Source organism: Lates calcarifer, unplaced genomic scaffold (assembly GCF_001640805.2).
Source record: "Lates calcarifer isolate ASB-BC8 unplaced genomic scaffold, TLL_Latcal_v3 _unitig_544_quiver_1704, whole genome shotgun sequence".
Classification (NCBI taxonomy): domain Eukaryota; kingdom Metazoa; phylum Chordata; class Actinopteri; family Centropomidae; genus Lates; species Lates calcarifer.
Genome location: NW_026117529.1, coordinates 18,788 through 32,637, shown reverse-complemented (window position 1 = coordinate 32,637; position 13,850 = coordinate 18,788). Strand labels below are relative to the sequence as shown.

At 38.1% G+C, this 13,850-nt stretch overlaps 1 protein-coding gene across 1 annotated transcript; it reads right to left on the bottom strand.

Moving 5' to 3' along the window:
• Nucleotides 1–5,289: 5,289 nt before the first annotated feature.
• Nucleotides 5,290–12,155, bottom strand: LOC108874542 (acyl-CoA-binding protein). The gene is made up of 4 exons (XM_018663051.2): nucleotides 12,006–12,155; nucleotides 10,116–10,233; nucleotides 6,828–6,890; nucleotides 5,290–5,658 (listed from the first exon to the last, which is right to left on the bottom strand). The coding sequence occupies exons 1-4, from the start codon at nucleotides 12,018–12,020 to the stop codon at nucleotides 5,585–5,587; spliced, it is 270 nt and encodes an 89-aa protein (XP_018518567.1). The 5' UTR covers nucleotides 12,021–12,155; the 3' UTR covers nucleotides 5,290–5,584.
• Nucleotides 12,156–13,850: the final 1,695 nt, after the last annotated feature.

Sequence of the window (13,850 nt, the reverse complement as noted above, 5' to 3'; positions counted from 1 at the left end):
CAGATACATCAAGATTTCAGCCTCGTCTTTGGACCAGAAACTGCTGCCAAACTGCTTAAGAAGTGGCATTATTCCTTCAAAAGAAAGGTGATCAGAGAATCAGAGAGCCTTACGACCACCCCAGTACTCCAGAGTTTGCTGAGGTCTGCCAGGAATCAGAACAATGATGAGGATCACCCAGGTATTTAATTAATGGCCAAAGACGATCAAAGGGGGGCACTCTTATTGCCATCTCCTGTAGTTAATATACTGACTATCCATACATACTTCATACAACCACACAAAAAATCCAAGCTATCCATTTGTGACTTGAGACTAAACGGCTGATGACAAAATGAATTAAATGGTCCTTTGGGTCCTGATATCCTGAGAGGGTCAGCAGCAGTAGGTTAAATGGCTTGGAAATTAAGTTTGGAATTTCCTTCCAAAACTTGTGAATCAAGATTTATTTCTTTTTACAGAGTGGGGCAGTGATATGGCATCATTCCTTCTGCTCCTGCATATCCTGCCACCTCAACCTACTAAAGAAAACACAGAAGATCGGCGCAGCTCAGGCTATGGACCACATAGTTGTGTTTCACAAGGTAAGAACAAATTTAATTGTGAATGAAGTTGTAAACATGGGACAGAATAAGACAATATTACGATGCAACTTAACATGTAATTTTTCTCACAATCATGCAGGAGCCTTGAAGAACTAGAGAACCAGAGGGGACATCGCCAGCCATACCTTCTTGCTTCTGGAACTGGCAAGCAGGCCATCAGTGCTTACTACATTGTGATAGATAAGAAGCTCATTCCCTGCCAGGGAACAACATCATTAGCAGCCTTTGATGAACTCTTTAAAGTACACTTCGTTTTCAGTGTAAGTTACAATGATGCTCTCAACATGTACACATTCCTCCAGACAACGGTCTATTAGTATCGATGTTGATACCACTAAAGAGAGTTCAAAGGTGAAGGAATTGAGAGCCAAGTTTATGAATAGGAGCTAAGAGCCAAATTCTTGAACAGTGTATATATGCATATGCACATCAAACAAAGGCTAATTTGAGCCATGTTCAGAGGTAGAAACTAGGAGCCAAGTCTTAAACAATGTATAGATCATATTTTTAGATCCTTGCATGATGCAGCTAGTGGCATTAATCAGCACCTTAAGTTTTTTCATGGGTTATACCTTGGCAAAACATTTGTTTGTTATTTGTGCTCAAGAAGGCTGTTTCATTGCAATTTAAAAGTTATGCAGGTTTTTAGAAAGCATTTAAATGGTTGTCATAGTACTGTTAACGTGGGTGCAAGCAACAATGTTAATATGCAAACACCACATCAGTCAGATTTAGGTGAGCAGAGCTCACAAGAAGATGCCTCTGACATGGACTTAGATGTGATAAATCAACCCTCAACATTTGAGATGTCAAAAGACCAGGCAAAAAATATGTGTGCTTCGATCATAGCAAAGTTACAGGGCAGTGGTGTCGCCAACACGGTTGTGTCATCTGTTGAAAGCATGGAAGAGTATGTCAGTGAAATTCATGCAAATCTTATAGAACAAGTATTAAGTGCAGTGCCTGCTGTTCCCAGTAGAGGTACAGTAGAAGTCTTCGACAGGACTTTCAATCTGTTTCAGTGACTTAAACACAAACTCTAAATTGACAAAATATTTTAGTTAGAAATGGGGTGTTGTTGAACTGCTTAAGTTAGCTAATTAACTTAGGAGTAAGGTATGATTCAAAGAGAAACAAAGTATCTGGAGTCTATGAGCAGGTACCAGTAAATGACACTTTGATTTACATACCCTTGTTAAAAACTTTAGAGTTCATTTTCAAGAATGAAGAAGTGTGTTTCCAAATTAATAAATCTGCTGCTCTTGGTAGCTTTTACCAGGATTTCTGTGATGGAAAATATTGTAGAAATCACCCATTGTATTCTAAATAAAAAAAAATGCATTACAAATTCAAGTTTATTATGATGACTTTGAAACATCAAATCCACTAGGGTCAAAACAAGGCATTCATAAGCTTGGATGTTTATATTTCACACTCTGGATGTTTATATTTCACACACTTTCACATATTTCACACACAATTTACCACCACATCTAAACTCATCCCTGATGAATCTTATTTCTTTCTTATAGAAGATGTAAAGGTCCTAGAGCACAGTGGAATAAAAGTGTCATTTGCTGAACAACCTGTCTATGGCACAATTGCACAAATAACGGGCGACAATTTAGGTCTAAACTCAATTTTGGGTTATGTGGAATCAATCTCTGTCAACTACTACTGCAGAATGTGTCTTATTGCTAAAGCATCTGCTCAAACAGTGTTTAAAGAAAGTGATGTGCGAGTGATGTTGTGCACCAAATTAACTAATGAGGACCATTACAGATATCGTGTTGAGAATCCAAGGGAAAATTCTTGTTTTGGGGTCAAACGCAATAGTATACTCAATTCCTTGTCATACTTCAATGTATCAGATAACTTTGTGTTTGATATAATGCATAATATCTTAGAAGGTGTAGCACAGTATGAGATTAGGTTATTGTTTGATTATTTGAATCAGAACTTTATCTCTAATGAAAACATACTCCAACGTGTATATGCATTCAACTACGGCTTTATGGATAGAAAAAATCGGCCAACACACATAAACATGTTTTGCACTAGCAGTGGTATTGGGCTTAATGCCAGTCAAACAATGTTACTATTGTTGCATATTGTGAACATAGTATTTTCTCCATGTATTACAGAAGGAATGACTGTATTTTTAACACTTATTATTGAAGAGCACCACAGATTATTACAGTTAATAATTTGATCCCAAAACATCACTTTATGATCCTTTATCCTGAATGTAAATGCCAAAGTGGTCCCTTAGTGCATGTTTGGACTATGAGGTATGAAACAAAACACAAATTCTTTAAGTCCAGCATTAAAAATATCAGAAACATTATTAAGTCCCTTGAAAAGACACATCAAATAGCAGTTGCCTATCATTGGGAATCATTGTCTGTCAAAGCTATTGAGTCTGGGCCTGTCAAATCGAAAATATTGACTAATGTTGAAAATGGTAATGTGATTTCAGAGCATTTTCAATTGATATGTCAGTGAATTAAGTATCACAATTTGGGTTAAACATAATGGTATTGAATATCACACAGGTCTGGTTGTTTGCACAGATTTTGTTAATGTAATCCCAGTGTTCAATAAGATTGTTTGCATTTTTCTGAGAAATGAAGTTTACTTTTTGGTCTCTGAAATGGAGATGACATTTGTTGAGCATTTCCATGCTTTTAATGTTGTTGAGAATATGCATAATGTTTCAGTTGTCAGACCTCATGACTTGCGATACTTAAAGCCCTTTGATATCCAGATGTCTTACGGTACAGACTCATTTTTCTATGTTGTGCCAGACAGCTGCATTGTATAGGGTAAGCAGCATGTACGAGCTACCTCATGTTTTGGGCAGTATTGTATAGGGTTATTTTACAGGGTTTTGAGTGCCCTGCATCTTGTCCAATTGAATGTGAAGCCCTTGTTTAAAGGAAAAATAAATATTTTTTTCTATTGAAGTTTTTTTTGGGAGCTATTATTGCATTATTGGTGGTTGGAGTATTTACATTTTTAACTCTAATAGTGTTAATCCCAGAGGACAATGTACTCTAACAGTAGTATAGTAAACCCTGGTTAAGTACATTTTCCACCATTAAGTGTTACCTGATAACTAGTGTCATCCATTGTGGTGTTAATATTTTACACTGTAAGAGTTTGTTAGTTAACACTGTCACAGTGTTATTAATGCTAACTCATCTATTACAGTGTCAATATTTTTTACACTATAAGAGTTTGTTTGGTAACAGTGTCATAGTGTTAATAATGTTAACACTTTCAAAAGTGTTAAATTAACACTAAACCAGTGGTTCCCATATAAACCCTGGCTTAGTGTTAATTTTAACTCTGAGGGTGTTAAATTTGCGTTGTCAAATTTGCACTTTGTAGAGCATTTTACTTCCTTGCTCCAGGAATAGCAAAATGCACAAATTGCAACACTCTTAGCAGCCTGAGGAAGATTAAAGGTCACAGAATGTTTTAAATAAACCAGTGTACAACATGTCATCTAACTAGTGTTTATACTTCTTTGAATTGGCAATACTCAAAGGGGGGTGTTTTATTTCAGGTAAGGGTAAATGATGATGATCGATATTCAGACACCAGAACACTGCACTTTTATAATGCTAGGAGAGAGAATTTTACTGTCCATCCAACACAGTCTCAGGTGATCCAATAAGAACTTTGCTTGAGGTTTAGGCATCACAGAGGGTTTAATCTGTTGGTAGACCAATTGTTACACTACCCTGCTCAGGAACTGAGAGGGAGGTATGCAGCTTGACAAGTGACATCCTCTTACATTCTAAAACTGATCCACATCAATTAATAGATAACTTGCATTGCATTCAGGAGTGGAAGACTGCAGTGATCTGGCTTTTGAAGGTGATGCCCACTGGTGCAAAAACCCTTGAGGCAAAGCCACAAACATGCCTGCACCTGTCACAGACATGAATACTGCCATTAGCATCATAGCTGACCCCAGGACCCATCAACAGACAGAATCCAAGCAGTGGGTCCTGGTGAGCAAGCACCCAGATTATTACCTGGACCTCTAAGCGAAAGATGGCCACCGCCAGGGAGACCTGAACACAACAGCCCATCCCCTCCAGGATTGACCTAGGTGATGGAGCAGCCAAAGTTTCACATCCTACAAAGGCTGACCGGTCGTGCCAACTTTGTTCTCCCAGCCACACCTTCTACAGGCTCTCTGTGATACAGAGCTGCCACAGGCCAAATGTGCTCCGTTCATTGTCTGTTGACAAAAATGTATTCTTTGAATCACAATTTCTTTGACAGTTACATTACAGGATTACTTGGTAGACCTGGAACTACATGTAGAAATTAACCATCACATGATGATGATTTGTTCACTCAACTGTAAAAAAAAAAAAAGTAAAAAATTCTTCAAATCAATTCACTTCGTCTTCAGTTCTTTCCATGTTTTATTTTACTTCATTTTCAATGCACAGTTCCACTGCAATAGTCATTTAAACATGGTAATGCAATGCATTGCAGGTTTTTCCCCAGATGTCCCATATGTCTGCAGAGTTGCAGACCTATGGGTAGTGTGCAGAAAGAAAAAAAAGTTAGACCAGAAAGTCCACCAACACTTGCTGATTTCACAGGATGTGATTAGATGTGAAACTAGAACATCAGAAAATCAATGCACTAAAACAAAGCATTTAGAGAAAATTTATTTTATTTTGAAATGGCAGGATTCTGTGCAGATATTAGTTTGAAAACATTAACTAAAATATTACTGTACTCTGGTGGAGTTTTTGATCGTACATCAGTGATTATTTAGGCCACTTCAATCTCACTGGGACAACTAATGGCCCACCAGGTATTTACATGCATTGTATAAAGACACACTCCTTAGTTTAAAAGGTGTCTCACAGCATCAGGATGAGAGGACCAGTGGCTGTGGTCTCAGCCAGTGGTAGTTGGCCCCACCAGTTAGTGGTTATTATCTGACTTTAGATTCCATACTTTTGCTTTAACTCCTCCACCAGGTTGATGTACCCGTTCATGGCATCCTCTTTGCTCTTGCCTGTTAAGGGAAAATCAAAATGTATTCAAGTAAATATAAAGACAAAATAATACTAAATTACCATTGCTTCCTACTTTTAACAGTGATTTTTTTCCTTATTGCAATGTTGTCTGTCAAATGAAGCTTGATTACTGGTTTTGATGGATTGGGTGTGGATTTGAGCCTTCTCTCTGGTCTCGTTCACTGGCCATCAGGGATTGCCAAGATTAGGTTTAGTGAGATCAAACAATTTAAAGGATAAGAGAGAATATACATTTTAAAGAATGTTCCTGATTTATCACAACCTGAATTATATTTGCTTGGACTTGGCCACAGTTTCTATAGGTTATAATAACACTGCACTTCATAGAGTAATTGTTAATTGGCTGCATTCGTATATTGTGCAGAAAACAAAGTCAAGGAAACAAGTACAATAAATTATGAAAACTTGACCTAGAAGTGAGGGGTCATCCTGTTTGACCCATCCTTCTTCTTTCAAAATAAAAGCTGGCACAGTGGCATTTTGTTAACTACCAAATGGAGATGAAGAGCAGCATTTGGTGTTTGTATTGTGGTGACCATAAATGTCTAAAAATCACATTCAGTTACACCAAGGTTGGAAAAACACTGCTGCAAAATCACAAGTGGACTGAGTGTATCTGTAGTCCTAACAACTCAAATAGAGTGATGAGTCTTCTCACTGCTGATTGTGTCATGTAAATTTCATAAGTTGTATTCTCCTAGTTAAATTTTCATTCATAATCATTTTTTTTTTATTTATATCAGGGACCAGGTACAAAATATCTTACAAATAGGCAAACATCCTATTCATATGTACACACACGCATACATAAACACACTTCATAGGAGCAGACACAAAACAGAAATGATATCAATACTTTAAGCTTAAAAACAATGTTTTGGAATCAGGACCTTCAGCATTTGGATCAATAGCTCATGAAAAATAAAGTGAAATGATTTGAAATCTTCCCATTCAGACTGTCAATCTTGAGATGAAGGCAGCGAAACTAAAAATAGATAAAATCCTACAAGTATAAGTTCACTTGCACAGAAGTACTAGAAACGGCTATAGAAAAGGTTTGCCAGGTACCTGAGCACTGTATAAAAAAAAAAATTAATTAAAAAAAAACAAACAAAAAAAAAAACAGTCCACAGGACTGAACGTATACCTTTCTGCTTCTCCCAGGCATCCCATTTAGCTTTCCCCGTGAAATCAAACATCCCAGGACGAGCTTAAGAGGGAAGAAAGACAAAAACAGATGTAAATGAAGAGGTTTAAGTAAATGAAACACGTTAGTAGAAACCATTTGTATTTGAGCTGAAAAAGCCTCTTGTTTCAATGTAGTAACAGGAGCCAAGTGGCTGACCTGCTACTCAGTTAAATTTAAAGCCTCTGGATGGCTGGTCACTAAAGAACAGAGACAAGATAGATGCCTTTAGATCAATGGTTCCCAAAGTGGGTGCCTTTAGTACAGGCCAAGGGTGGAGTGGGTTTTGGTTTAAAAAAAATAAAATAATAATAATACATACATATACATATACACACACACACACACACACACACACACACATCAGGAAGTGCAACAACCCCAACATGCTACAAAAACTTTTCTTTCTGTGTATAAAGAAAGAAAACGTGTAAACCCTGCCTTCTCCCCTCACATACAAGTACACAAGCACTCCCACCTTCACGAGCAATTATATTTCCTAAATGACTTCACGTTTTCACTTACTCTTCCTTGCAAAACACATTTTTGTAAATTCTGCATTTGACATACTGTATTAGTCACGGTTATATTATTTTTGTTATATTCTAATTAATAGGAATATATATACACTTCTCTTTCATTCAGTTAGCACGTTATTATCAGCTGGTTATGTAAACAGGACCATTCATCACTCATTTGGTGTCCACATGTCAGAATGAATGAACCTACTTCCGTCTCTCTCCGCACTCTTTATCCAGGTTGCCTGCAATGATTTTTGAAATCCAGCAGATGTCGCTATTAAGCAATACACCAACACTGTCAATAGTGTCAACACAGTTAGGGGAATGTGCCACACACTCCATGAGGCGTCATCTACCCATCACTACCCCTCACATTTCAGCAACCATTTTATTATATCTTCTCAAGGGACAATACTATAGAAATTATACTTGGATTTACTTTAGAGTAGTCAGTGTACAGCAGTCTAGATTTTACTATCCACTGAAAATCACTCAACACACAGCCATTATTGTCTAAAAGCTGGCTAGCTAGCCATACCTGTACATGTAGTTCAAACATGCAAAGCCACCTGTCCTATTCATCATGTTCATGTTTTTGTCTAACGCTAAGAATGTTAGTAACGCTTTCTTAGGTGATTCCGTGAATTCAGTTTCGGTCTCGAAGAGTGAGGGATTCACGGTGTCAGTTAAATATCTTTGAGATGGGACGTTATATTTTGGCAACATAGCGCAAAAGAGTCAGACACAGCCAATAACAACTTAACCAGATTTGGATTTGAGCTTTGTCACAGGAGAATTATTACAAATCTAACTTAAAGTCACCTTTCTCTTTTTCCCCTTCTCTCTCTCGTTCTCCCTCACACCTCAACCAGGAATCATATAACACTGAAGCTGTGACAATCATTTTCCCTTGGTGGGCCGTCGCTGCAAAACGTACACAGCGAACAATGTAGACATAACAGAAATGAGTCACTCTGCCCTGTCTCGTGTTCTGTTCGAAAGATTCTCCACCGTACAACAATAAATCAATATACATTATAATGCAAAAAAAGAGAATAAAATAAAAATATAAATATAAAAATATTGTTATTTATTTCCATGTTTTTTTTCTTTTGTTTTTTTTGGCAAAGTTACATGGAGCCACTGCACAGGGGCTCAAGAGCTGCGGAACGCCAACCCCTACGCTAGCTATTAATGCAGAGGGTGCCGGTTCGATTTCTCGCTCTGCAATCTTGAGTCTCTTATGTGCTTGCCTTAGACTGTATGGGCGCTGCACTTCCAAGTTCCACCTATTGCTTTCTGTCAGCATTACCATATCAATTAATATTTAGAAAATCGATTTTTGACAGTTGTGTATCCTTTAAGAATCGTCCACATTTGCACAGCGTTGCATAAAAGAATTTTTTTTTTCCAAATTCCCAGACTCCTCTGTAGATTTTTAGACCCTATTTGACATCTGAGAACAAATAGATACATCTTTATCATGTAAAACTGTTTTAAAATCCAACATGTATGTTACAGTCTGACTATATATGCCAATATGTTATGAAATAATTGCCAAGATTTTAGCTAGGTACTGCTGCGCTTACTAATCAATTAAGACCAAACCCAGACAAGTTAAATGATTTTTTTTTTTTTTTTTTTTTTTAAAAACACAAAGTTAACAGCTTTCTTTTCCCATTTGGAATCCTTGACCAACCAAGCTTTATATTTGGGACTGTCAAACTAGCCCTTGGAAAACTTGCATTTACCCACTGTAGTCATTCAGCCAACAGTCCTACACAGAAAGATGGATGATGTTCCAGGTGCAGAGGCAGCTCTGTGTAGGAGTGTGCACTGCATCACACACCATGCTTCTTGCCTTGCTTTTATAGACATCAAGCTCACCTTAATCTGTGTGAACTGGGACAATAGTCTGTAAATAATAGGGATGTGCACAAATAATCGATTAGTCAAAACAGTAAGGACAGTCTCTCTCTCTTTTTTTTTTTAAAGACTCATCTAATTTTTATTTGACTAACTTTTATTTGGTTGGGAGTGGGAGGAGATTTACATTTTACTTCATAAAAGACGCAGAACTAATGTTTATGGTTCTGTTTCTGCCCGAGTGCGCATTTTCTCTGTGTGGTGCGAGCAAAACACTAGAACAGATAAGAAGAAGCGAACAAGCAACAGCAACAGCTCTAAAAAAGATCTTGATGGAAGCCAACAAACTAGTAATAACAACCGCTGCATGGACAGCTCTCACATCTGAGATTTATGTCACCGTCACCTGCCGTTACGTGGATGTTGACCAGAACATTTCCGGTTCTGTGCTCCAGACTTGCAGCACTAAACACACTGCAGAGAACATCACTGCTAGTCTGAGGTGTGTTGTTGATAAGTGGGGCTTGGGAGGTTAGTTAGTGCATCTGTACACCACACTGCAAAAAAACATGACATGGCAACATATTGTTTTGGTTTGGGTGGAGGGCACGTCTTAACGATGACGTCACTACTAATCGACTTAAATTGGCTCGATTAATCAACTTCAAAAAGTAATCAAAATGCCCATCCCTTGTAAACAGAAATATTTCCCCAAACTCTTTTCTTCCAAACATATCTAGATCTGGAAATTACAAACATTAAATTCTGTACTGCATAGGTTCCCTGCACATATGACAGTGATGACACTGTATTGAGAGTGCTTAAGTATGTTTGTGGCATGAGGCAGTAAGAGCTGTCTCACCTGTGTTGACATCACCCACAGTGGCCTGCTTGAACAGGGAGTAGACCTGAAGCATCTCTTCATCTGTCGGCTTCGCCTTCAGTTGCTTCACCTCAGCTGCTGCTGTATCAAATTTAGCCTACAGGAGGAAAAGAAAAAATCATCATTAACAATACTGATGATACTTTTTAAAAATTTCCACAGCCTACAGTGGGTCAGTGGTCAGAATCACCTAAAGCAGCTTGCTGTTCTTTAAAACACATCAAATTAGTGAAATTAACTCCTGAGAATAGCACATTAATCAAAGTACCCAAATACACTCAATCAAAAAATGGAATTGTTGCAACAACTGCATTTGCAAACCGATATGGCAACGTTTATACTGAGCTGAACACTATACACAAGCTGGCAGTAACTGTAGTACATCTAATAGTGGTATACTAGTGATTATTTTGATTTCTGCTGACAATACTAACAGACTGATGGGGTGGACCCTTGGAACAAACACTAGCCCATTTTACAGAGCCTTTTCAAGATGGGAATATTGCAGCGTTATTCCGCCCCACCACTCTGTATAAAAAGAAAAAGAGGGGCCATATAACCCCACCTTGAAGCCGGCAACAAAGTCGAAGAGGGGAACTGACATCTATAGAACAAGGACAGCCAGAATTGCAGAACAGGGGTGTGACCTTTTAATGATGTGTTGTGTGCAAACCTGTACTGGGGGATTTAAAAACCTCTGAAGAAGAAATTATCCGCAAACATACAGCAACCAACATGAATTACACCTGAGGTAAAGTCTGAAAGCCTAAAAGCCTGAATTCCTAAAATCCTGAAATCCAGCCTGACCAAGACCAGGCTAGACTGGTAAATTTGATTTATCTACACTTACTTTATTGAATAGAAGTTTCTGAAAATTAGTATTTTGGCTGTTTTTAGTTTTTTTTTCATAATGTTACCATTTTATTTTCAAATAAAGAGAGAATAAAAATACATTTTCTCAACTTAAACCACCTCTGCTTAACCTCTTATCTGCTCCACCTCCAGAATTTGATAAGACAAAGATAATTTGGTTAGTGTGTGAACTTTACTCTAAACTGGTGTGAGAATCTGCACACACACTGATTTGAGGTTACATCAATAGAGCTACAGCACAGCCAGAGATATCCCCCAAATCTTGCCAGTGACACTGTGCATCTGGAGATGAATGCAGTGCAGCTCAAAAGAGGCAGAATCCCACAAGTTCAAAAACCTAATTGATTCAGTCACACTTGTCCACACATATCAAAGCCCCACTAGCTGTGCCACTATGTGCCAACTGGGCCAGAGGGGAGGACCATATTGAATACAATGGTGTCTTAACCTTAAGGGCACAAAAATACAACATGCAATCGGATCATGTAGGAGGAGCAAAGACCAGGCTGTAGGCATTGTTACTAGTCCCCACCACCACACTGTGACACAGTGAGGGAGGAACGTCTTAATGCCTGCACCATCTTGACAAATGCTTGTACTGGTCAGCTGAGCTCTTCACTATCGTGGGGTATACACAATTTGAACTGCTGACAGATATTACAAACCAAAAACATAAACTGTTAACAGCATAAACTGTACTCGCACACATGACCTCGCGGAATGAAGGATAACGATATACTCCAAACCACCATCACACAAATCCACAGTCCACTCTGAAACAGCAGCCCTTGTCATACATTGTAGTATCAGGGAGAGACAATACTCTCCTGTTTGATTGCCATGTGCTCACTGAGATTCAGGAAGTAAGACCTGAGGCTCTTTCATGGTTAGCACAGCACCAGCCAACCCCTTCCTCTGTCGCTTGTTTAACGGGAGACAACGGAATATGAATCAGTTTTTCAACGCCTAAATGTTGCTAACAAATTCCAAACCCACCTGGAGGTCGGCCATCTTTAGTTACAAGTCCGACAAAGGAAGCTCCTTGTTCTGCAAATTAACGCCTCAATGGAAGCTGAAGCTGAAGGGGTAAAGTCCACTGTCCCTTTCATCATGCAATAACTGCGCCTCGAAGACGCCCCCCTCACCCTATTGGCCAATTCGAAAACTGACCTAATATAGCGGTCATTCATTGGGTGGCGTGAAAATTGTGACCAATCACGCCCCTAGAATGAGTATCATGATTAAGGAACACATCCATGATAACGATTGATGACAGATAAGCAATTCATAGAGCGTTTATAAAACAAGAAGTAGTAGTTCTTATTACATCCATGCACCGACAAAGTTTATATCAAGGCACACATACACTCAGTGAAACAAGTGCAAAAACATATGAGCATCATCTCAGACTAAACATACGTTTTTTACTCGAAACAGAAAAACCAAAGAACGAAATGGCGAATGGAGAGAGGGTGCATGATAACACAATGCATCATGCTCATGCACATGCTCCACCAGAATTTGTCACACTTCTTCATCAGCCTTTCTCAACAGTATGTCATTCATATAGCTATAAGAATGGTTGTTTTTTTTTAAATGATCTAATATCGTTGTTAAGTCATTTATGTTTTTTAGAAGCCTTTAATGAGTTCTATTTACCATTAGCTGTGGATGTACATTCACAAAATGTGTCTAATGAGTCAGAACTAGAAAGTTGAAAAAATTAATTAGTGTTGGTGACTTTTATGTAATTGGATGAAACCAAGCTATGTTGACACACATTTACCAACGCCGCCACGCTTCTAATTTCTTCTGGCTGCTGTAGAGGATGACAATTTGTCTTAAAATATGAAAAATAACATCCAGGAATGCCCTTTATTTTTTGTGATACAAGATTGATTGATTTGAGTCACTGCCAGCGAAACAGAATAGTTCTGACCAAAAGTGAATAAACTAATCTTTACCACTTACGGAGCCGCTCTGGCACCATGTAAAGGAAGAAGTATTGCGTGGCTACAGGTTAATAATGGTTTGGAGCCAGATCCTATTCGTGGCCACGACTAGCGTGGGAACGGGATCATTAAGTTGTGGCCGCGCCTTAATTACGCATGGGGACGAGATTATTAAGTCGCCATGCTTTAAAGTTGGGTTGATGGATTTATTGACAGGGATATCATCGGTCGCTTTTTAAAAACATGGGTCATTTTGGCTTGATTTAATTTCATTTTAACCTTGGAATGAATTACAGTGAAATACTTCAGTCACTCGCCATTAAGTCTGGAGTCATTATTAGCTAAGACACTTTGTGAAGGATATAGAATATTTTTTTTCTTTCAAATGTCACCAGAAGGGGCTCCATGTCCACTGGTATTTATGTGACCTTGATTTAATTTTCCATCCATTATCGTTATGACCTTATGTGGTATTAATGAGCAAAAAGTGACAACATTGGCCTTTCAGAATTTGTTATACATTTAGCAAAGTCTTCATTAAGAACCAAGGACACATATTTTAGACTGCAACCAATTGCACTTTCCCAAACAGGATTTGATTACAAAAGAAAATGTGATCACTAGTTTCTGTCTTTTCAGCTTACAGCACAACTACTGTAACCTCCTCCATAGAAGTCCATTGGAAGAGTAAATGTCATCACTTGCAGCTATGATGTATGTTGCATCTTACAGGATAAGCAGTTAAAGATATTCATATCAGTTTGTTTTAGAGCTTACTAGCATGTTTTGCTCATAACCATACTAACTGCAGTAAATTAACACAGCTCATGGTCTACAATGTAGTGCAGCAAATATTACAAAAACAACAATAACAACATTAAAAAAAAAC

Excerpts from the sequence above, each read along its gene's own strand:
- LOC108874542 (XM_018663051.2), bottom strand. Across the intron at positions 6,891-10,115 it reads TGTGGGTGATGTCAACACAG|CTCGTCCTGGGATGTTTGAT; the intron begins GTGAGACAGCTC and ends TTCCCTCTTAAG. Across the intron at positions 5,659-6,827 it reads TGCCTGGGAGAAGCAGAAAG|GCAAGAGCAAAGAGGATGCC; the intron begins GTATACGTTCAG and ends TTCCCTTAACAG.